General features: G+C 41.5%; 2 protein-coding genes across 5 annotated transcripts; one reads left to right on the plus strand and one right to left on the minus strand.

Moving 5' to 3' along the window:
- The first annotated feature begins 8,954 nt into the window (after nt 1-8,954).
- Nucleotides 8,955-17,057, plus strand: LOC118410404 (UNC5C-like protein). 4 transcript variants are annotated; one of them, XM_035812098.1, is made up of 4 exons: nt 8,955-9,062; nt 10,255-10,311; nt 14,138-15,854; nt 16,670-17,057. In XM_035812098.1, exons 3-4 carry the CDS (start codon nt 14,205-14,207, stop codon nt 16,979-16,981), a joined length of 1,962 nt encoding a protein of 653 aa, XP_035667991.1. In that variant the 5' UTR covers nt 8,955-9,062; nt 10,255-10,311; nt 14,138-14,204; the 3' UTR covers nt 16,982-17,057. The 4 variants fall into 4 exon arrangements, with proteins under 4 accessions (XP_035667991.1, XP_035667992.1, XP_035667995.1 ...); XM_035812099.1 differs by having other exon boundaries at nt 8,964-9,062; nt 10,221-10,311; XM_035812102.1 differs by lacking the exons at nt 8,955-9,062; nt 10,255-10,311 and adding an exon at nt 12,003-12,092.
- Nucleotides 17,058-17,384: 327 nt separating this feature from the next.
- Nucleotides 17,385-23,126, minus strand: LOC118410503 (centromere protein W-like). Its single transcript, XM_035812242.1, has 3 exons — nt 22,894-23,126; nt 19,270-19,383; nt 17,385-18,316 (listed from the first exon to the last, which is right to left on the minus strand). Exons 1-3 carry the CDS (start codon nt 22,981-22,983, stop codon nt 18,290-18,292), a joined length of 231 nt encoding a protein of 76 aa, XP_035668135.1. The 5' UTR covers nt 22,984-23,126; the 3' UTR covers nt 17,385-18,289.
- Between the last annotated feature and the right edge of the window lie 62 nt (nt 23,127-23,188).

The raw sequence follows: 23,188 nt of genomic DNA on the forward strand, positions 1-23,188 counted from the left end.
CGGGACATGAGATGGTGAGAGTTCTATGATTGAATATTCTTGTAGCAGGATACATTGCCATTACATGAATATACCAGTACCATAACACGGATATCCCCGACATGTGGTGCATTTGGTTGGAGAAGACAGACGACCGTGCTAGATTTGTGTAGTTCTAGAGTTATGTACTTTGTAGTAGTTTTACTACATTGCTACATAAGTTAAGACGGGCGTTGAGATACCGTTAATGCTAATTTGAAGTGACAAACACTGTACTAGATGTACTAGTAGTAGAACATCAATTTTATAGGTTTACGGTTGATAAGTTATCGAAAACGTTGTTACTCAGTCGACGATTTTTTTACTTCTTCTGACACAAGTGGACATATGTTTTATAACTGCCGAAAGAGTGCAGTGACACATCATAAACCTCTTTCCCAACTTCAGAACCTACTTGTAAGGGTGACTTGCTGGGCATGCAAATCATTTCCAACAGCATGTCTGTAATGTCAGACGGGTCAGGATCACTGGGAGACATTCCAGTGGCGCGGCGGCGGAGGGATATTAATGAGGGCGCGCTGTGCCCTGACCGCAGTGCCAGAGGGAGTCTTTCATAAACGCAGATTACCTCTTCAACAATATGTCTTCCGCGGCGCAGTGGTACGGAATAACTTTGCAAGGATGATCTAAAACACAAAGACGACCATGCATCATTATTGTGGAGGCTTACGAGAGAAAAGCGGTTGCTTTGCACCTGTCCACTCCTAGCCAGAGATAACGTTAGGCCATGTCGAGTTGGCAAAAAAGTTGACAGCATTATGAACTCTAAGTGGTCAGGAAGTTTAAATACATGACTTAACACACATACAGAGTATGGTATTCCGAACAATTGATTCGTCATTTTGTTCTTTTACGTGCTCTTCCATGATATTATGATGATGTTTTATTGGAAATTGAACTCTACTTTAGCATTCTATGGCATTAGTGTCTGTTTCTTTTTATTTTCCGATATCTTCATTTCAATTTACGGCATATATGTGCTCATTCTACAGCTGCTTTGTACGGTTTACAGTATGCTAGAAAATCTTTTTTATTGAAACGGCCTAAAATTGATGCGCACGTGGATGTCATCCATAAATCAAATCAACATGGCCTTAGCCGAGCGATTGCACAGTTGGTCGTTTACCTGGTCCTTGCTTCGGCTTATATAAATGTTCAAAGGAGAAAAAGAACGACAGTTTATAAGTAGAGATTCGATTCATAAACATGTCGCACTGTCGGTCTTTGAACGTCACAGTTTTAGTAGGTGAAGGTTTCTAGTCTCAAGAAAGTCCATGGTTCATTCTTTTTCGCAAGGAGGTTGAAAACCTCTTTTCAACCTCCTTGGTTTTCAGTTTTCTAATCAGATATTTGGAGTGAGGCGCTGCTCTGTCTCGATTCACCACGCTGTTTTCATCTGAATAGTGCACTATTGCAAATATGTTAAGTTTTTTTAATGGAGTAACGATTCCCTACACTACTGTACTCCTATTTCAGTTGAAGCTGTTCTTAATTTTTATCTACTTGAAATTAATGAAACAACGGCCTGTTGTTAACCATCAATGTAGATCTGACAGCTACCTATAGCAACACACATACTCTGCAAAGCAGTTGGCATTTCTCAGTCTCTTCATTATGAGAGATAATCACCCGTAAAATCCAACGTGCAAAGGCAAAGATTCATCATTTAATTATTTGATTTAAAAAACAATTCAGACTGTGAGATTTGTTTTAAAAATAGATAAAAGCCAGCCTAAAGTATTCTATGCCCAACATGCCAATCATTCTGCACACGCCCCCCGTGAAGTGATATATCGACCAATCACCGCTCCGTGTTCCAGTACCGTCTGACCTATCTGTCAGTCATCCCCCACAGCTCCTTCCCAGAATGCCGGCACACCCCTCACCTGTGTGTCAATCTCCCCTGCCTGACTGATGCACGTAATTACAACCAACTTATCCAGATGAATCACCTTATTCTGGCAAGGCAATCAGCTTCTTGCAATATGTATATCCGCCATTAGCGGTGCTATCAGCACCACCGTGACAGAACTTCATACACAACGTTAGAACAGGTGTGTCGTTTGACATTTCCCAGTCAGCGACAGGTGTGGGTTATTTTGGGAAGCCTGGAATATGTTGGGTCACTGTGTTGCATTGCGCATGCGCAGTGTCATGCATTGTGGGTAATATGCCATAATTGAAATCCTTGAGATATGAACAATTTAAATCACGACTAGATATGCAGAAATCAAGCATGGTCTAGGCAAGAACTGTTTACAAGTTAAGGGCATTCACCTTTGACATCGCAAACGCGCATTTCGTACAATGAACTCGCTTATTCCTGGTTGTTGGGAAGTTACAATATTACCGCTGGTATTACCACGAGGGCTGGGTACAAGGAAACATCCACAATATCTTATCCAAAACTGTGCCCTTATCTAATTAACCGGCTAGTCTGGTATACGAAAGACTTCTTCAGGTGAATCCGCAAAATACAACAGTGTGGTGCCTTTCACCATAACATCAGTAAACATTTTCACTAAGGCTAACATGTATAACTGAAATACATACAAGATTTTAAAAAGTTTACAACAATTAAGTTGATATACTTAACAAAATTAATAAGAGCAGCACGGCGGGATTCCGAATTCGGTCAATATCTTATTCTTGTAGTCCATATTTCCGTGTTATCATGGGCATTACACTCACATTTGCAACAAGAGCATTTCTGTTATATCAAATCAACTCAGAAAAAAATCCTCGAAACATTTGAAAAGGGAATTTTCAAAACTCCAAGGACATACTTCCAATAAAAAAATCGGCAGAAAAGTGGGATCCGGCAGTAAAACACTTTCCATTGAAGACATAGACAACAGACCAAGAAATCACGGAGCTCCATCGGCGTAACCGTCGACACCAGAGCTTGAAGTACCTCAAGATTTACACAATCCTGTCACAGGCTCATACAATATGTTTGTTAAATGTTCCGGAACCAAGATCTATGAGGCAAGTCTTGTGGGAGCTTACGTGAACGAACCGTCATCTATAGTGTATTTTTTCGTAGACACATGCATGTATCACCGAGAAGGTAAGAGCGAGATGCCTAGCGGCAAATCAGCAGCAGAGTCCCGCACTGTGATAGATTTCTTATCAGTTGAATACATCTCCTGATTCCAGTGTCCTCAGGTCGTGCTAAATACCAATAGATTCACTGTCCAACAGACGGCGACCTCTGAGCGACCGTACAGCGACAAATACTGTATTTCTGTCACCCTCGATTTATTTCATAATTTGAATATAATACAAGATATAAAGGTATGACTAAAAGGACAACAAATCAGAAAACGGAACGAAAAGTCCTTTAGCTTTAAAGTTCGCTGAACAATCTGTCAAATCTTTGGTCGCTCAGCGGTCGCAGCCTCTAGTGGAAAAGGACATTGAACATGTGTACGATTTATCTCTGTAAAAGTTCATGGAGTGATGATTTGGGGGTTGCCAGGATGAGACGGAAAAAGAAGAATTCATCCATAGTATTTGTCTAGATTACACCAGACTGATCTTGACGTATGGTAGTGGCAAGAAAATATATGTTAGTAGGAGGGGGATATTTTACTGGAAACAGTATGGCGAGAACGTGACGGGTTATACAATCGTGCCCGCTAGGTTGTCGAAAACGTGATAAAACCATGCAAAGTGTAATGTGACTATAAGACGGGTGCCTTACCCCCGTGTGCTGATTACTAACCTGTGCATACATGATGATACCAGCAGATATGACGAGACTTTCCCGCGCTTTGGGTCACACCTTCTGCCAGCTCACAGAAGTCACAGAGGTGTCATCCGTGTTCATTCGAAAGATTACGAAATAAAGGGTTTATTTTACAAGTATGGAAACTTGTCAGGATTCCGTGTCCAGTCCAGTTGAATGGCACAGAAATAACGTACAAGCTTCCTCCTAAACCACTCAGCCAAACACGCATGAGGTTTCAACAAGTCGCAGAAATAATTGAAAGCAAAATGCCTGTGTGGCCCAAAAAGACCGGACGAAGAGCAACTGGTAGCAGGTTGACTAGTATTCCTCAGACAACACCATCACCCCCCGAGGAATGAGTCATTAACACTGAGGCCGAGATTAATTCAATAATGGCTCGCTGATGATCCATTTTCCCGGAATGGAGATTGAAAGTCCGGGAATAAAAGGTTAATGATAGCTTGATCAGGACCTAATGACCTCATATCAGCTAATGTCCCGGATGGGTAACGGAGACACGAGCTACAAGATGATAGAATAATCGCTCTGACAGGGCGAAACATCGCCAATCTTCCGACTCCACGCACACATATTAGCGGGGAGCATTCCATGTTTAATTGGTGTGTGTGGATTGGCAGTCTCTATCCTGACACATTCATAGACGACTAAAGATCACACCCCTGGGTACTAAGATCGTTTCTAGAAAATAAACCTGCAAATAAAGCGTAGTGTTTTTATCCCCCTTGTACTTGGGCGGCTGCTGCACTATGACCGAAGAATTGGCAGATGGCTAAAAGAGTATTTTGACGTTTTGTGTCATTTTTGTGTCGTATTGTGTCGTGATTATAAAACCAAGGTACACAAACCCAATTGCAAGGTTGGTCGCTATACGGTCGCTCTGTGATCACTGTCTAGTTACAATCGAAACTCACTGATGTCGTCTAAACTCCCCCAGAGGCACATCGTTGCCCACATAGGTGCGATATCAACCACGCACATTCAGACAAACGCTGACACCTTCCACCAGTCTTCTCCCTCTTTCTGTCAAACTGTCACATTCAGACCTGTAAACGGCAGATGTGAGCAAGGATAAAACGTCAGTCAGTGAGTGTGTTAGTATGACATAAGCCCTCTCAGCTTTAGTTGCCCATCAATACGGACGTCATGGATGTCCTTATCGTGACTTGGACGTCTTTCTCGCGGCAGAAAGGTAGATCTACCCGTGCGACAAGGGATCAGGTGCGGCTCACATAATCCCGGGCCTGTCATTGCCAGAAACCGGGGAGTTTTGTGGTGTGACATGACACACTTTCTGCATGGACAACCAAGACATAAATGTCACGAGAGAAATAAAGAAAAATTGTTGTGTACATTTGTATCTTAGAGCCCAGTCGAATTTGTCGTACGATTGTCGTGCGATGGCAAATTCAGGGCTTTCTTTAGATACTCGCGCATATGTCGTGCTCTTCTTACGAAAAAGTTTGTGCAGAAATAATGTCGTGAGAGCAGTAGAATAATCTCGTATATTGATATCTGAGGGCCCCTGGTCTGTCAACTTTGTCGTACGATCGCGATACAATCACAAATTGAGGGCATTTTGGGACAGTTGCGTCGTACAAAATCAAGTTGTCTTATCAAGGATGGTTGCCATATAAGTTACAACCTTATCGGTGCTTGGTTCTTTCACAGCCTAGTTGAAAGTTTTGTGACATCAAATCGCACGACGACGGCCTACTACGTATGAGACCAGCAGGAAGTCGCCTGTCCACTAGACTGTGAGCGCTGAGCGACCGTTACGGCCACCAAAATTATGCATCCCTTGATTTCATTATTGGAATATTATGCAAGGTATAAAGTTTTGATTTAAAAGTCAACAAAACAAAGGACACGGAAAACAATTGATTGAGCAATCTGTTAAAATTCACTTGGTCGCTGATCAGTGGACGCAGTCTGAAGTGGAAAGGGGGTGTAATTAGCATGTAAAGATAGCCGTTCTATTATAATAATTACATGAGTTTAATGGGCCCGTGACAGTGAAATGTGAAAATTATTGGTGATGCTGTATACCACAAACCCAGGGCGCTGGCAAAAATCCCTAAACAAATTAAAGCAATCACTGAGAAAATGACGGTAAGCCACTTCCCCAAATGTACGTCTCTTCGTCTCCACCACGTGACATAATCCCATGTATTACTGCGTCCCCTGGTAGTCTCCTCAGCAGGCTCTACGAGTAAGGCCTTTGGAGGCAGTTTATATGTTCTTCTTCTGATGGCGTATCAGTTTAATGGCATGCGATTTCTTGTGGGCCGCCTCCGTAGAGTAAGGGCACGGCCACATAGGTCGTGCGATCGTCGTACGATTTTGATACCATACGATTGTTACTTTAAGCAGGCCGTGACAGAACCAACCACCGACATGTATCCAAAACAGCATTTCGTGTACCAAGACAGTTGAACTTTGCAGGAGACGTACAAAATGCCCAAAGTTAGCGATCGTACGACGATCGCACGACCTATGGGACCACGGCCTATCATGGAAGCGAGAGGAAGAAGCTAAAAAACCGGGTGCGATATGACTGATATGCAATCAGATATTAAAAAGTTTCAAAAACGACTCGTAGGGCCTGCCGGGGAGGCTACGTCCCTGTGGTCGTACTGTGGTTGTAGATAGCGGGGCTGGATCAGTTCGACTTCAAGCCGGATTTGGCTTCTGATGGAAAGCGTCTGACATGATTGGACATCGGTAAAGACTGTGATATGACACATGACGTGGTACATGTAATCCCAATGTCCCCCAGTAAACACTGTTGAGCCTTGCAGCTGGTAAGGCCACGGCAAATAAATCTTATGGATGACATCAGACACGCAGTCATATTTTCGCCAGATTTTGGTAAATAAAAACATGAAATTTCATTCCCATCCGGCGACGCTCATGCAACAAAATAATATATAGTCGTATTAGATAATAGGAAAATATGTCGCAAAATTACATTAAATTTTATTGCAAAACGTCTAGAGGCCGTGACACTAAGTGTAGTAATCTTAAGAGTATACATAGTTGCAGTTATACTAGGCTACCACACAAGTGTCACTTATGCATTTCAATTCTTGTTGCGATGTTGGTATTGAAAATCCAGGCATCTTGTATTTTTTTTGCCCATCTAGTTTTCTTCGCGATTTGGTGATATATAGTCGTATTAGATATGGAGTCTGCAAAACGAAAATATCATCCATACAATTTACTTGCTGTGGCCTAGAGGGAAGATAATTGTCAGTGGTAGTCTATGTTTGAAAAACTGATTTTGCCAACTAAATGTCAGTTTTAATGGGCCATAAAACTGTAGTGGCTTTTCCACATACTGCTATATCTCAGGTGAAAATGAATTTTAAAGGGGGTAGAAATTTCATAAATGTTCTGTCCATACTCTACTCGACTTGATCATTTGAGTAGAGGTTTAACAAACGGTATCAGATTGCATGTTGATAGACTGTGTGCGCATCTGCTGTTGGTTGATTTAATGCCTTTTCACAATTACGGTCAAAGGAGATTGATTGTAATGATCTTGCAGAACGCTAATATCATTCCCTCGTAATTTGTGATGGTGAAACGGCTGAATTACTCCCGCCTCTGGTGTCGTAATTCATCGGTGTCATGAGGTAATTGATTCTAAGTGAAAAGCAAAGGAAGAAGAGAAAGTGGTGAACTTAGAGGGTTTGATTCAATTTCATTTAATTCGTCGGCTGTATAGAAATCTAAATATACAGCTTGGGCTACTCAGATAGCTGAAGTTCATCACAAACGACTAGCCTTTGTAACAGTACACATTACATGCGGTTCAAGGCACATCCTGTATAAAGGCACTTATAAGGCATACTATACATGTATACATAAGACGTACATTATACGGATTATACATAGAAATGAGTCATTTTAATGAGAGCCTATTTGTTTGGGTGTAAAATGTGAAACCCAGATTGGTTTGATTACATATATTAAGACAGGAAGAGTGTGGTATTAGATTGGCGTGCAGCTCAGCCAGACCACCTAGCGGATCTTGAACAAATCGTTTACTAAGTGTTGGAAAATTGATTCGGCACAAGATTGTTTTCTTAATATGTGCCGTTTGTTTTCTCACCGTGTGCTCAAAATGTAGACCAGTTTCAAAAATGCATTCCCAGGTCTCATTGAGAAAATGCGATTTGATTTCCCTTTGGTTTCTAATGATGCATACCTTATAGTCCATGTAGCAAGATTATCAGCTTATCATGTTAGCTCAAGGCTATTGCAAACGGAGCTGGATGCAGCTGTATCATTGGTTGGTTGGCTCCAACTAATTGGATTGAATATTACCCAGCCGTGCTAGCTTGCCTACCGGACTATTCGACCTAGTTTAATATATATACAGCAAACATAAAGTATGCCCGAACAAGTCTTCGGCCCCGAATGGACATACAAAATGGGCTTTAAAAATGGTACGGTTATCAAAGTAATTAGTAAGATGGCAAACTTAACTTAAGGTGGTCTTGTGGTTAGGGATGTTGACTTAGAATCCACCATCGCACTTATCGGAAAGGGTAGGGGCCCGTGCATGTGTGAATGGATCGAACCTTACCGTCCGCTCTCACACAGATTGTACATACTGTACATGTACTCAGCTGATGTGTTTTGCCTAGTTATGTGAGTCAAACGAACCAAGTGTTGCGAGCACAAATAAAACTTTCAGGTTTTCAAGGCACCATACGATAGTTTATCACGTAGCATTTACATGCTTATTTTTTGTATCAAAATTATGATAGGAGTTCGAAGCTGTAGCTATATCTGTATGTATGCAGCTATGAGTTAAGAATCCTTTTTAGTACATAGTGGGGGTGCCACTAGAGGCTGCGACTGCTGAGGCGACCAAAGATCGGACAGATTGTCCAGTGAATTTCATAGCTAAATTGCTCTTTGTTGTCTTTTTAACCATACATTGTAATTCGCATCAAAGTCCAATTATAAAATCACAAGGTCAAGGGCACACAAAAGTTCAATCTGCTCGCAAAAGTCAATGTAACCGTTATGGTCGCTCGGCAATCGCGGTCTAGTGGAAAAGGGGCCTAGTGTACAACCTATCATAGATTTGTTAACATATGACGTCATGTAAAGGTAAAGGGTGATATCGGTGAGTGGTACTTACACTTACCGTTTGGTTTCGCCCATATCTATTTCCGGGTTTGCATGCTGAAGTACGGTGCCTAAGATCCCGATCAGTGGAAGGTGACTACGAGTCTTTAATAAGTATTGATACAAGGTACGTACTAACGATCTAAGTTTTTTTTTTACCCGAAGCACTGTATCTGTCTACGATTTGGAACGTGCACCTATGTAGACTCGAGGCGTACAATGTACCATTCGTGCTTGAGGCATGGTCAGTGGTCAAAGTCTGGAAGCATAATCGGGCACGTCATACTATATAAGTGTTTTGGTACATGTATTTTGTCCATGAGCTAGACGCCAAAAGCTTTTCTCTCTCTAACAATTCTTCGTTCGTCGCAGTAGATTCCTACCACCGGAGTCCCTACCACAGTGCCTCATTTTATAAAACCAGCGGCGGAAAAACTCAACGACCGTAGTTTATTTGTACAGCTTTAAACCTCCGTTATAGATTATGACAACAATACAGGTTTTCCCCAATACGTCAACACAACACTTACTGGTTCAACAAGAAAGATCGAGTGTCATTTCCCCAAGCTAGAATCTGTGTGTTGGAAACGTTAAAGCGAGTAAAACCTGCCTGTTGACACGTAGTCTCCCTAAGCGTACAATCAAACCTGTATTAGCGGCCACCTTTGCATAGCAGCCACCTGGCCATAGTGGCCACTTTTTGTCGGTACCGGTCCCTTGGATTCGTAATGATTTAGAAATAGGCTTAGCGGCCACCTGTCCAACGCGGCCACGGCCACACGATTTCCGGTCCCGTTGATGCAGAAACACTGCCTATTGCAACCATACTGCAGCCTTATGTCACCCTGCACCTAGTTTGAAATTGTAGTTTGCGAGGATTTGGAGTTCCTTACGGGGTCATTTTTGGCGGTAGCAGAAGGTATGCATGCCTTGAGTCTTTGTCGGTGAATTTACCGATCGAGACAATGTTTCTTGGTGAGAAAGATTAGTGGGGAGTGGGAACTGAAATCATGTAAAGCTTGCTCATGCGTCATGGTCAGTTGATCAACATTTTCTCTATCCTATAGTGGCCACTGTCTATAGTGGCCACATTTCTCCAGTCTCTTGAGTGGCCGCTATAGGCAGGTTTGACTGTACTAGTCATGGATAACTGAGCAAGCAAGCTCGCGAGAGAGCCAGTGGTAAGGGTTAACACTTCCCTTTGGAAGATAGCGGGCAAATGAAAGCCTTTAGTGACCAATCTTCCCTCACATATTTCTCTCAATCTGACTTTTCCCTTTTTCAGTTTCAGCCAGCGTAGTTAGTCTGGTCCAGACCAGGCCGACAGTGTTGAGTGTCTGCACTTGAATCTCCAACTTACTTCCTCCATGGTTAAGGTAAGATTTACTCGACGTGTTTGTTCCGCTTTGTAAGTTTGTGGAAATGTAAACAATCTATGACGTCGGGAGCTCATTTGAAATGAAAGCTAGGCCACAGCAAGTAAATTTTATGGATGACATCCTCTGCAGACTGCAAAAATAATGAGATAGGGCGAAAAAAAAACAAGATGGGTAAAAAAAACAAGATGGCAAATTTTCAAAATAGACGTTGTAACAAGACTTGAAGTGACAAAATATGGCATCACAGCCAACAAGGCATTCATTCCTGTATTTAAGAAGTGCACCAGTGTAGTTAAAGTGACACTAGTGTGGTAGACTGGTATCATTAACCATGTTGGCAACTACACTCATAGCTTCCATAAATGTGCCACTTTTACAACTATCCATCAAGTTGCACCTCTGCAACTACAGTCAATGCTACAGAGTCTCTAGTGTCAATTCCACATTCAGTTATTAGGTTACAACACAACCTTTACCAATTTTCGTCTATCCGGCCTTCCCTGAAGAAGAAAAAAATTCTTGTTTTTTCTGAAATCAGGCGAAAATTAATGAGCGCGCGGATGTCATCCATAAAATTTACTTGCTGTGGCCTTATGAAAGAAAGTCGTCGTTGGAGTGGAGCCTCCAACATATTAAGGCCCACTTTCACGTAGACAGGAAACGGATTTTTGTAACACTTGATTTTATCAAATGGAATTTACATGGTTGACACGATGTTAAAGTATGATTCAAAAGACAACAATACATACAAAACGTAAACAGATATAATATGTCTATGACCGTGTTGTCTATCTGTCTGTGTTGTCTTTGAAAATTGCTGAGTAACCTGTGAAATGTTTGGTCGCTCATTGGTCGCAGCCTTGAGTGAAAAGGGGCCAATCAATTACGTCTCTGGCCACTAGGCTGAACCCGAGAAGGATTATTGATTACAACCACTTTCCACTAAAGACTGCAGGCGTTCTGCGTCCGCTGAGCAACCAAATATTTGATTATTCATTTAATCATTACAATTTTCAAAGACGAATTTTTTACTTTCATGTCTTTTGAATATACAATCAAGCGAAACACAAACTTTAGCCAACTTTTGGTCGCTGTAAGATCTTACTACAGAAGTTTGCAGTTTCCTCTTGAAGTGATTTGTCTAATTTCTCGAGGACCCGCATGTGCTAATAGAGTAGGACCTTCGCCTTTACCCTACTTTGTTCAAAAGTGCGGAGGTCGCTACCTGTCCAATAAAACAAACTGTAAACAATGCATGAGGTCGGCAAGAGGTCAGTATCATGTAGCACTGCAAACGATTGAGATATCCTCCAAGCAGATGTTAGGCTATGGCTTGTTTTGCCTCGTTTTTCAGTTGTTTCTATCGGGCTCAGTTCTACACTATGTACTTTGCCAGGTTTCCATTTTGCCTTCCACCCAAGCAGAAAACGGATTGACAAAAAGATGTGAAAAATAAGCCAGTGTCTATCATCTGCAGAGTAAGCCGAGACACAAGAGTGTGGTTATAGTACCGTGACGGTAAATACAGACAGTGGTGGGCGTTGTGTGGGCTCAGAGGAGTGGTCAATCTATTATGCTTGCTTTGGTCAAACGTATGATCAATGATTTACAAGTTAGAAAACAGAGAGGGTGTCGCTGACTGACCAAAAATTGGCAACATACAAGGAGAAGAAATTTGTCTACGTTTCGTTGTCTTTCAAATCACACTTCATAAATCGTGCATCATATTCAAATTGTGAAATCAAGGGTCGCGCACATCCACGTTTGGTCAAGCAGAGGTCAGTTCTCATTAATTGTATTCATGATGTTCAATTTTTTACATTAACTGATTACTAACACCACACAAATACTAGTAGCTCGATGTTTTCTGAATCTATGCGTGCCAAACACTCCAAAGCACACATCAAGTAAGTCATTCAAGTAATTCAATCAAAAGTCACAGATTATCGAGTCACAGTGGGATATAAATGAAAAAAGGTAGCCTTGTAATAAATTGTTTATTTTGAAGCAAGACAAAGTTTTTAGATACACGTATACGATGTATATATCTTTAGAGAATTTTCTATACAGTGGTGTGATTCAAAACATCATAAAGTGATGTTGTTGAAGACACTTTTTATGGCAGAATCCCAACCACAAATTTCAAAAATATTTTTTCCCTTAAAATCTCATACACCTGCCAACACTGCCTGGTACCATTGGGGATTGATAAAATCTGATCTTTTTTGGACAGGTGGTCACCATAGACAGGATTCGTCAATGCTTGTGTCAATGGGAAAATAAATCTTAACAACACATACAAGTGGTCACATTGGCCAGGTGGCCCTAATGCAAAGGTGGCCACTTGACCATGTTTGACTGCATATATCTGCATTCCAAATTAAAACTTTGCTAGATGGTAAGGTAAAGTCAGATGTTCAATGTGATTAGAAAATGCAATTATTAGACATGACAAAAAAAGTCTGCCATCGGGTTAGAATCTATGACATCAACAATGTCCTTGTGGCTGTATGGATACCAGGGAACATCCCATTTAGAACACAGTAAATTCTTTATAATATAAAGGTGGATAAAAACACAGTAAAGGATGTATATGGTATTATTTCTGACTATTCAGATTGAGGCAACACTGTATCTAGCCTTTTGTACTTGAAATCATAGTTATGTGTTTTAAGTTTCACCCAAGATTTTTGACATGATTCGTAGTTGCACATGATACAGGAACATACACATGCTACCTTCCAAACTGACTTTAGAATAACGGTCAATAACCTTTCAAGACTTTTTCTCGGTAAAAGTGATATCTACCAGCAAACTGATTAAACAATCCTTGCATAAGAAGGAGTGTTCAAACAATTATACTCCATCTGTTGACTTCTCAAACAGTTTCTGGCACGACAGATGTCATAAAGAGTTCACACTGACCTTTGCAGGGCTCAAAATTCATTTTTGGGAATAGACATGTAGGTGTACTGGTGCCCCAAGGCTAAGATAAGTAAGAATTTTGGGTGCACAATATAAAAAAAATGTCAGCCAGAGCTTATTCCAAACATGCTGCATCTCTTCTGAGTTTGGATCAGAAAGTCAATGGCTAACATTTGAATGTTAACAATGTACACTGAACATTAACTTTATCCCAACAATAATTTGAACATTCAATGTTATTTCTAATTTACATTCAAAGTCAAATGTCAGGATTATTTTCTTAACTAGTGTACATTAACTTTTTTTAGAGGTTCACCTAGTCAAAAATAAGGTTCAAAGCTAGCTTGGGTGCACAAAAGTACACATGCACCCAGTAAATTGAGCCCTGCTGTGTTAAATGACAGAAGTCACGAGTCCAACTTGTTCCAATAAAGCACATGCTCATGGTAGGACTGGGGAAATGTGGTCAAAGTCTATATACATACATGCAATCTAAAAGGGTTGGACAAGTGTCAGAAGCAGTCATATTCTCATGGATATACTGAGCTATTGCAACTTTACATGTATGCTGTTAATCTCATTCAGTGACTTTGATTATTTCATCTTATTTATACATGAACTTGTATTAAACCAGGAATTTGGATCAGTGTTTGTTGGGATTGTATTTGTTAATGATGTTTACTGTAATTGTGCTGGAACATAGGTTCTGAAGTACTGGATTATAGGGGTGTTGGAACATGGTAGGGGAGTCATCGTGTTGCCACATGCTTGCACATTTGGTTAGATACAAGATCAATCAATTCAAATACAGTCTAGAAACCTAATGAAAATTCCTGTCAGGAAAAAAAAATTGATGAAAAAAAAATCATATTCATGCTGTTGTTTTTCATTCATTTAGGCACATTAAAGAGGTTGTAACTGAGTCCTCCCGAGGTTGTAACTGAGTCCTCCTTTGTGATGAAACCATGGGTACCAAGGCGCCTTCAAGAGGTGATCATGATGACAAGGACGGTATTTCGGAAAAGACCCTCCTATTCGGTGTGGTTACAGCTGTGGCGATATTTCTCTTACTAGTAGTTCTTCTATTACTCTGTTTGAAGTACAAATGGTGGCAGTCTCTGAGCAAGAAGTTCTCCACTTCCTCAATCTGCAGCCGTGTGGAGGAACCAACTACCGACCTATCTGTGTGGCCCGTGTACAGAAATGGTCAGACATTGTCTCTCGGATATCCTGCGTTGAACATCGGGCGCTCCCAACACTTTTCCTACACCAATGAAGCAGCTCACTTCCAGACGTACACCTATGAAGGTAGAGTATCTGGTGATTTCTGTAGTGGAGTGCAGGGGGAGAACTCTTTACCGTCCACTGTCATCCCTCCTCCTGTTTCCTCGGTTGACTTCTGTGACAGGAGAGGAATCCCGGATGACTTCTTGTACGACTTGAGAAAACAGGAAGACACCAGTAAAATCAAGACTGTTCATGGTAAGCTGGTTGTTTGTGTGTCTAGATGGGTGGATCACCGCGGGGCCGTGCTCATGTTAGACTGCATGGGCATCTCACTCACCATCCCCCCCGGGGCCCTGGAGTCATCGCGCAGGGAACTCATCTCACTCACGCTGGTCTGGGATTTGAACGACGGACCAAAGTTGACGGAAAAACAAGGTCTGGTCAGTCCTGTAGTTCACTGTGGGCCCCATGGACTCACTCTAAAACGTCCATGCACGCTCACATACAAACACTGTGCGTTTGAGCCCACTTTGGTGTCCACATGGACCAGTGAAACACATCTGTTCGGTGATAAGAAATGGAGAATGCTATGCAAGAAACGAGACGCAGACCGTCAGTGTTCCTTTCTTGGGGACGAGTGCATTGTCAGGTTGAACCACTTTTCTCTGTACACCAGTATCATGACGGCAGAAGATGGTGGCGTTGTCAGGAAATGGCTACAGATGGTACCTTTCGCGTACGCTCTTCGAGACGGGCGCTTCTACGAGGTGAGGGTGTACCTCCTGAACAACACCCCTTGTGCGCTGCAGTTTGCTCGGTACAAGGAAGGAGAACTAGGCGGCAGACAGTGTAACGCTGAGAAGCTCCTGCTGTTTGAAGGGGATGGCAGCAATCTCAAACTTGAACTCACCACGCTGTGTGAGGGGTGGACAAACACTGATGCCCCCAAAGAGGACGTACAGTTTGTCCAGCTGTGGCACAACCTCTGTCCGTATGCATCCTTTTGTTTCCAACGCGATAACCCTACAGTATCTGATATTAGTCTTACCATTGTCGCTTACCAGCGCAACCGAATGGAAGATTCTGCAAAACTGCGAATCCTGGCTGCCACTGAGGCAGGCCAATGCACATGGCCTTCTGATGCCCAAAACTCTTCCAGACCTGGCTCCAGCCGCTCAACGATGCCCTCTTCTGAGAAGGATCCGAACAGCAGCCAGATAGGTACTCCACTCCTGGGGCTTCCCGGCCCGAGGGTGCCACGGATTCCCCACCCCCTGAGGATGAAGTTGCAGATGCTGTTAGACGCACGTTCCACCCTTGGAAATGATTGGAGGGCTTTCGCTGGCAAACTCAACCTTGACCACTGCATACGCTGGTTGGAGACTCAGGTATAATGTGTACAATATCCCACATAAAACAGTATATTGATAATACTAAATGGAATAAATAAAATGTGTGGGAAAAACAACAGCTTATAATAGGGAAGTTGTTGTGCAGTTTCCTACAGTATCATTTCATCCTGATAGAAGTCTCTTTAAGGATTAGAATAATTCATGTGAGATTGCTTCATGCAAGCTTACAATCAACAGAACTGACTGATGTCAAAATTTATCATATGTTTGAAAGTCAACAGAAATTTTGTTGTTTTCTAAATAAACTGGCGTAAATCAATGGTTTTAATCAGTAAAAAAGTTCCTTCTATCATGAAATGAGCCACAAAAAGCAATTGTAAAGGCACGAGAGCACTTTGTTGGAAATGAATAGGGTGGGTGGGTTGGCTTAGTTGTTAGGATCACCTGGCCGATCATTCTGGCGTGCCGGATTCTGGTATGCCGGACTCTGGCATGCCGGATTCTGGTGTGCGATGTGAATGGCCATTTGAATAATTCATTTATATAATTCTGAATATCATATATGATTCTGGTGTGCTGGATTCTGGTGTGCGATGTCAATGGCCATTTGTACAATTCATTTACATAATTCTGAATATCATATATGAATAGCAATTTGTATAATTCATTTATATAATTCTGAATATCATATATGAATAGCAATTTGTATAATTCATTTATATAATTCTGAATATTATGTAAAATGGAAAGGGATGGACTGTCACATGTCCAATGTATTATATATTCTATGAAAAGATACAAGAAGAAATTTATAAAAACACTGAACTCTTGTTTGATGCTGTATTCCCTAGCCCAGCCCTATGGCCATTCTGCTGGACAGGTTTGAGGAGGAGGGCCGTACGGTGCAGGACCTGGGCTGCCTCCTGTATCAGATGGAGAGGCTGGATGCTGCAGCTACAGTCACGGACCACCTCAAGGAGACGGAACCACGCAGGGGGTCTGATCAAACCACCGACAGTAGCAGTGATGTTACCATGGCAACAGCAGCAACTGGTACAGATGATACTACTGCCTCAGAGGGAAGGGTCGTTGGCATGACAACAGAAGATGCCCTGGCAGATGACCAGGCTATCAGTGAGGATGAGCAATCTACAGACCTTTGACAGTAGTACCATACTTAAGGGTTAATGAGCCGCCCCGAGGTGTATATGGTGTCATAACGCCTGGTCCTTTGCTATAACCACCGAATGAAACCACCGAGTGAGCAAAGCGAACGAGGTGGTTTTATGAGAGGGAGGATACACACCGGCCTGGCCGGAATCTAAGCTTTACGGCGTCATAACCAACGTGGAACGTGGCTTTCTGATTGGTCCGCGGCGCCTGGCTATATGATAATAGTCTATAGTGATCTTTCATCAGCGCTATATGCAAAATGGATACTGTCATCCGTGTATATGAAAAAATTACTTTTTCTACACATAAATTTTGACTAGATGTTTAATACACTTTTTAAAAACCTTTTTGGAATATAAATCATTCCTATTATTTTCCACTTTACATTGTATTAAGGATTGTACAAAAATGTTTCAAGATTACAGGCAATTCAAATTGCTTGGTAATCCTATGTGTACTTGTACACAAGCATGTATAAAGATTTGGACTTGAATTCTTCCAAAACAAATAGCCTTATTGTAATGTACATACAACTACTTTCTACATGTACATATATGTTACAGACTTGATGACACTTCCAAAGATTTGTAATACCGGTACAAAGCTTTGATAAGTTTGATTTACAACTTTTAACTTTAACAACAACAAAAAACGAGTACAGAAAACAAGTTTATATAAGACTTTAACTGTAAGCACAAATGGCTACCAAGAATGTGATATCTAGATAATCACATAAATACACTGATCAATCTGAAGAATCCCATCTAAATCTTCACCTACATGAATAGCAAACAGAGTATTCCTATAGACTACATGTAGTTCTACCACAGAGTATTCATGTGACATATTGTTGTTATTTACAGGCTGCCTTGTACATATCTACCTCTTCTTACTAGTAACAAACTCACCATGTGATTTGTTTGTATCTCAGATTAATACTTGAATACTGGTACTGTGCAATAGGTAGGCAGGCATGCACATCTAATAGTACAAAATGATAAAATTTCAAGAACATGCTTTTGTTACTTAAAGTTAAAATCTTTCACATTGTGAAAAAAATGAAGACAAGCTAATCAGACATTAGTGTGGCATGTTCCTGATGGTATCCATATGTGTACTGTTGATAAACTGTGAAAACTGTGAAACAGTGAAAACTGTCTTATTTTGACAAGGAATAATGTCACCATACAGGTAACCAGTCTAACAGACTGAAACAAAGGTGAAAGACTCGGATCTCAGTAGGCATGTACAGCTAGACAATGGCAGCATTCTTGTGTTGTATTCCCTGGCTGTCTGCATCATCCTTTACTTGCTTTTAGGACATTCTAGAAAAAATAAAATCAATGAAAAGGACTTTTGATGAAGTCACTTCTTTAATACTACTAGTAAGTATAGTTTGATGTGTCCAGGAAATGCTTGGATTGATTCTATGATTTCAGGGAGTACAACAATTCACAGCAGTACACTTGTATGCAAATCAGTACTAGTACATGCACAGATGTCATCCATAATATTTACGAGGTGTGGCCTTCTAGCTTCTAAAACAACATGTAGTAAGCAGCCTTGTCACAAACTTTTAGAGTAGGGGGCTAATATATGAAAGTAGCAGGCAAGGCGCGTAGTGGCGAGCAGGGGGTAGGAATAGGAGGGGGGGGTCCCCCCGTCCCGTAGGGGGGGGGGGCTGGGGGGCCTCCCCCTGGGAAAATTTTTTAATTTAGACCCCTAAATATGGTTTGGGGGTGTATTTTGGGTAACTTTTATTGTTATCTTTAAACTTTGAATTGACAAAAAAATCCTGAATTTCAAAAAAATTTGGCTACCACTGAGGTAAATATCAAAACAAATTGCTGGGGGATTTTGTAACGGGGAGCACTGGACTTAAACTTTTATTTTTTGAAATTCTACCCCAAAGTAGCCGGCTGGAAAAATTTAAGTAGGTGGCTAAAATCGTCGCCTGCCGCCTTGTTTTGACAAGGCTGAGTAAGAATATGCTTTGGGGAGGTAGGTAAAAACAGACAGTAGTGTCTAGCTTGTTGGTTGTGAATGAGTGAGAAAATCAGACAGTATCGGTACGTCACACTGCCCTACTAAGTACTTGGCCCAAAGAATGCTTTGATTACTGAAGTACAATCAAATCATACGTAAACCTTTTCAGCAAATTCAGGCTGTCCTGAAGAAATATCATTTCCAGCTTTTAGTGAATATCACTCCTGACTGAATCGTACAGAGACACTTTTCGGAGGCAATAAGAAAATTAAGATCAACCTTTCTTGCATACCTTGAGGACTTTCTTGACATGCTGACCGGTCACAGTCTTCTGTCTGTCCTGCTGTGCTTCCACACACGAGGCAGCAGCCAGGCGCTTCAGGAATAACATGTAGCTCAGGAACACCTGTTGGACAGAAGTACACAATGCTTCAAACTCCATGCCAAGCATGATGTAGTAATGAAAAGTCATCAATTACATGTAACTAATTATTCAATAATATAAGTAATTTGTTTGTAAGTTAACATATGGAGAATTGAATGAATGCAAAGGAAAAATAATGTGTCCTGTGTGGTAAGTATTCATTTGTAACTTCACCATTCGAGAGTATCTCATACAAGACTTTATTATAAAGTTTATATCCAACCTTCAACAATTTTCTCCACACTACAGTACTTTATTTACCCCCAACATACTATATTTTCCAAACGGTTCAACATCCGGTCCACCAAATTTTTTCAGGTCTGTTTTTTCTGAACCGTTCCAATAAGAAAAAACGGTTTTGTACTGGTACACTGACTGTACCGGTACCCACCCCTAGTAAACACAAACTCGAATTTCATTTTTGGGAATAGGTGCACTGGTGCACCCAAATTAGAAAATTGGGTGCACCAAAGTATTTTTGGGTGCACCACATAAAATAAAGTAGAATATCAGAATAACATAATTGCAAACCTACTAAATTGGTAATTTGAACGGAGCTCTTCAGAAATCGGAAGTACTATGACAGTCATTTTATTGTCTTTCTAACACACAGATGTCAAGAATATGGTGTTTACTTAGTATACTGACATCTTAACATACATATGCATATCAAAATAGTGCACCCACAGAAAAAAATTGCGTGCACAGCTCCAATTTAGGATGCAACTGGGTGCACAAAACCCCAGTATTTCGAGCCCTGATCTGCTTCTGTCTTGCGCATCTGTTTCTCTCTTGCGCACCTGTTTCTCTCTTGCACACCTGTTTCTCAATCGCGCACCAGTTTCTGTCTAGCGCCCCTGCTTCTCTTTTGCGCATCTGTTTCTCTTTTGTGCACCTGTTTCTCTCTTGCACACCTGTTTCTCTCTTGCGCATCTGTTTCTCTTTTGTGCACCTGTTTCTCTCTTGCACACCTGTTTCTCTCTTGCGCACCTGTTCCTCTTTTGCACACTTGTTTCTCTCTTGCGCATCTGTTTCTCTCTCGTGCACCTGTTGCTCTTTTGCGCATCTGTTTCTCTCTTGCACATCTGTTTCTCTCCTGCGCATCTGTTTCTTGCGCATCTGTTTCTCTCTTGCGCACCTGTTTCTCTCTTGCGCACCTGTTTCTCTCTTGCGCACCTGTTTCTCTCTTGCGCATCTGTTTCTCTCTTGCGCATCTGTTTCTCTCTTGCGCATCTGTTTCTCCCTTGCGCACCTGTTTCTCCCTTGCGCATCTGTTTCTTTTGCGCATCTGCTTCTTTCTTGCGCATCTGTTTCTCTCTTGCGCATCTGTTTCTCTCTTGCGCATCTGTTTCTTTTGCGCATCTGCTTCTCTCTTGCGCATCTGTTTCTCTCTTGCGCATCTGTTTCTCTCTTGCGCATCTGTTTCTCTCTTGCGCATCTGTTTCTCTTTTGCGGACCTGTTTCTCTTTTGCGGACCTGTTTTTCTTTTGCGCATCTGTTTCTCTCTTGCGCATCTGTTTCTCTCTTGCGCATCTGTTCTCTCTTGCGCATCTGTTTCTCTCTTGTGCATCTGTTTCTCTCTTGCACATCTGTTTCTTTTGCGCATCTGTTTCTCTCTTGCGCATCTGTTTCTCTCTTGCGCATCTGTTTCTCTCTTGAGCACCTGTTTCTTTCGCACATCTGTTTCTCTTTTGCGCATCTGCTTCTCTCTTGCGCATCTGTTTCTCTCTTGTGCATCTGTTTCTCTCTTGTGCACCTGTTTCTCTTTTGCGCATCTGTTTCTCTCTTATGCATCTGTTTCTCTCTTGCGCATCAGTTTCTCTCTTGCGCATCTCTTTCTTGTGCACCTGTTTCTTTCGCGCACCTGTTTCTCTCTTGGCATCTGTTTCTCTCTTGCGCATCTGTTTCTCTCTTGCGCATCTGTTTCTTTTGCGCACCTGTTTTTCTCTTGCGCATCTGTTTCTCTCTTGCGCATCTGTTTCTTTCGCACATCTGCTTCTCTCTTGCGCATCTGTTTTTCTCTTGCGCATCTGTTTCTCTCTTGCGCATCTGTTTCTCTCTTGCGCATCTGTTTCTCTCTTGCGCATCTGTTTCTCTCTTGTGCACCTGTTTCTCTCTTGCGCATCTGTTTCCCTCTTGCGCATCTGTTTCTCTCTTGCGCATCTGTTTCTCTCTTGCGCACCTGTTTCTCTCTTGTGCATCTGTTTCTCTCTTGCGCATCTGTTTCTCTCTTGCGCACCTGTTTCTTTTGCACACCTGTTTCTCTTTTGCGCACCTGTTTCTCTCTTGCGCATCTGTTTCTTTTGCACACCTGTTTCTCTTTTGCGCACCTGTTTCTCTCTTGCGCACCTATTTCTCTGTCGTGAACCTGTTTCTGTTGCGCACCTGTTTTTGTCGAGCATCTGCAGGGCCGAAATTTATTTTTGGGAATAGGTGCACTGGTGCACCCAAACTAGAAAATTTTACTTACACATAAAATAAAGTAGAATATCAGAATAACATTATTGCAAACCTACTTATTATAATTAGTAATTTGAACAACTCTTGAACAACACGTACAACTCTTCAGAAATCGGAAAATCGGACAGTCATTTTATTATCTTTCTAACACAATGTCAAAAATATGGTGTTTACTTAGTATACTGACATCTCAACATACATAAGCCTATCAAAATATTGTGCACCCACAGAAAACAATTGGGTGCACAGCTCCAATTTTGGGTGCGTGGTGCACCTGGGTGCACAAACCCCCAGTATTTCGAGCCCTGAATATAGAAATAGAAGAACTTTGTTGTGTGGCAATTGTAACAGGTAGAATGTATGGCAATCTGTATATACATGGGAGTTGAGCTACATAGCTATTGCAACTATTGCAAGTTCATGTATCTAAGAACTAATATAATCTAAATCATGTTACAGTATAAACAAACAAATGATGCATATTATTATCTTGCATATCAATGCTTTCCTTATGGTCCCCAGCCTGAGCAAAAGTACAAGACGTATGTATTTGTTACCGATACATATACAGGGTTCTCCCCAGAATTTTTTAGTATAGTGGAGGGGCTGGCAAAAATATAACCCGAACTTTCATGACAATGGGTTCATTTTGCATAACAGAGGGTGTCAAATACTTCAAGTAAAATGTATCATAGTCATAATATTGTTGTGAAGTGGCAAAACGATTATTGTTTTGATCATCGCCCAAAATTCACAAGTTTTTGCATACAATGCTGACTGGAAAAGTGATGTCACTTTGCACAAAAATCTGTGAATTTCCATTAATACTAGCAAAACTAACCAAGAAAATAGGGAAGAAACACACTAAATTTCAATAGTAGTATAGTGGAGCTGGGCTAGGGGTATAGTGGAGGGCCTCCGTTATTCCATCCTCTGGGGAGAACTCTGATATACCATGGAGTTTTATCGTGCTTGCATATACAGATATAAAAGAAGTCTGAATCATGATGATGTAGGGAGGGGGGTACGTACAACAAGCTCGGCATTTTTGCTCAGCTTCGCGTTCGTCTGGTATCTCTTCACAACAGCGCGGACCCTCGCCCTAGGACAGCTTCTTTTCATGGTCGACACGAACGTCTTTCCTTGCTACGAAGGTCAGAGACGACTTCACCAAGCAAGTGACAGCTCAAATATTTCACACAACAAAATTAACCCCACCGTTCAAATTTGGAGCCAAAGAGTACTACGTCATGGAAGGGATCACATAGCCAAGGGGGAGTAGGCAAAAATTACAATAATTATTATAGTACTACAACAGAAACATCTG

This window comes from Branchiostoma floridae, chromosome 2, assembly GCF_000003815.2.
Source record: "Branchiostoma floridae strain S238N-H82 chromosome 2, Bfl_VNyyK, whole genome shotgun sequence".
In the NCBI taxonomy this organism is placed as follows: domain Eukaryota; kingdom Metazoa; phylum Chordata; class Leptocardii; order Amphioxiformes; family Branchiostomatidae; genus Branchiostoma; species Branchiostoma floridae.

Bases quoted from the DNA above. Each gene is read 5' to 3' on its own strand.
- LOC118410404 (XM_035812098.1), top strand. From the start codon at position 14,205: ATGGGTACCAAGGCGCCTTCAAGAGGTGATCATGATGACAAGGACGGT. The intron at 15,855-16,669 runs GTATAATGTGTA...TGTATTCCCTAG, and splicing joins TACGCTGGTTGGAGACTCAG to CCCAGCCCTATGGCCATTCT.
- LOC118410503 (XM_035812242.1), bottom strand. From the start codon at position 22,983: ATGAAAAGAAGCTGTCCTAGGGCGAGGGTCCGCGCTGTTGTGAAGAGA. The intron at 19,384-22,893 runs GTACGTACCCCC...TCTGTCCAACAG, and splicing joins GCAAAAATGCCGAGCTTGTT to GTGTTCCTGAGCTACATGTT. The intron at 18,317-19,269 runs GTATGCAAGAAA...TATTTTTTCTAG, and splicing joins ATGTCAAGAAAGTCCTCAAG to AATGTCCTAAAAGCAAGTAA.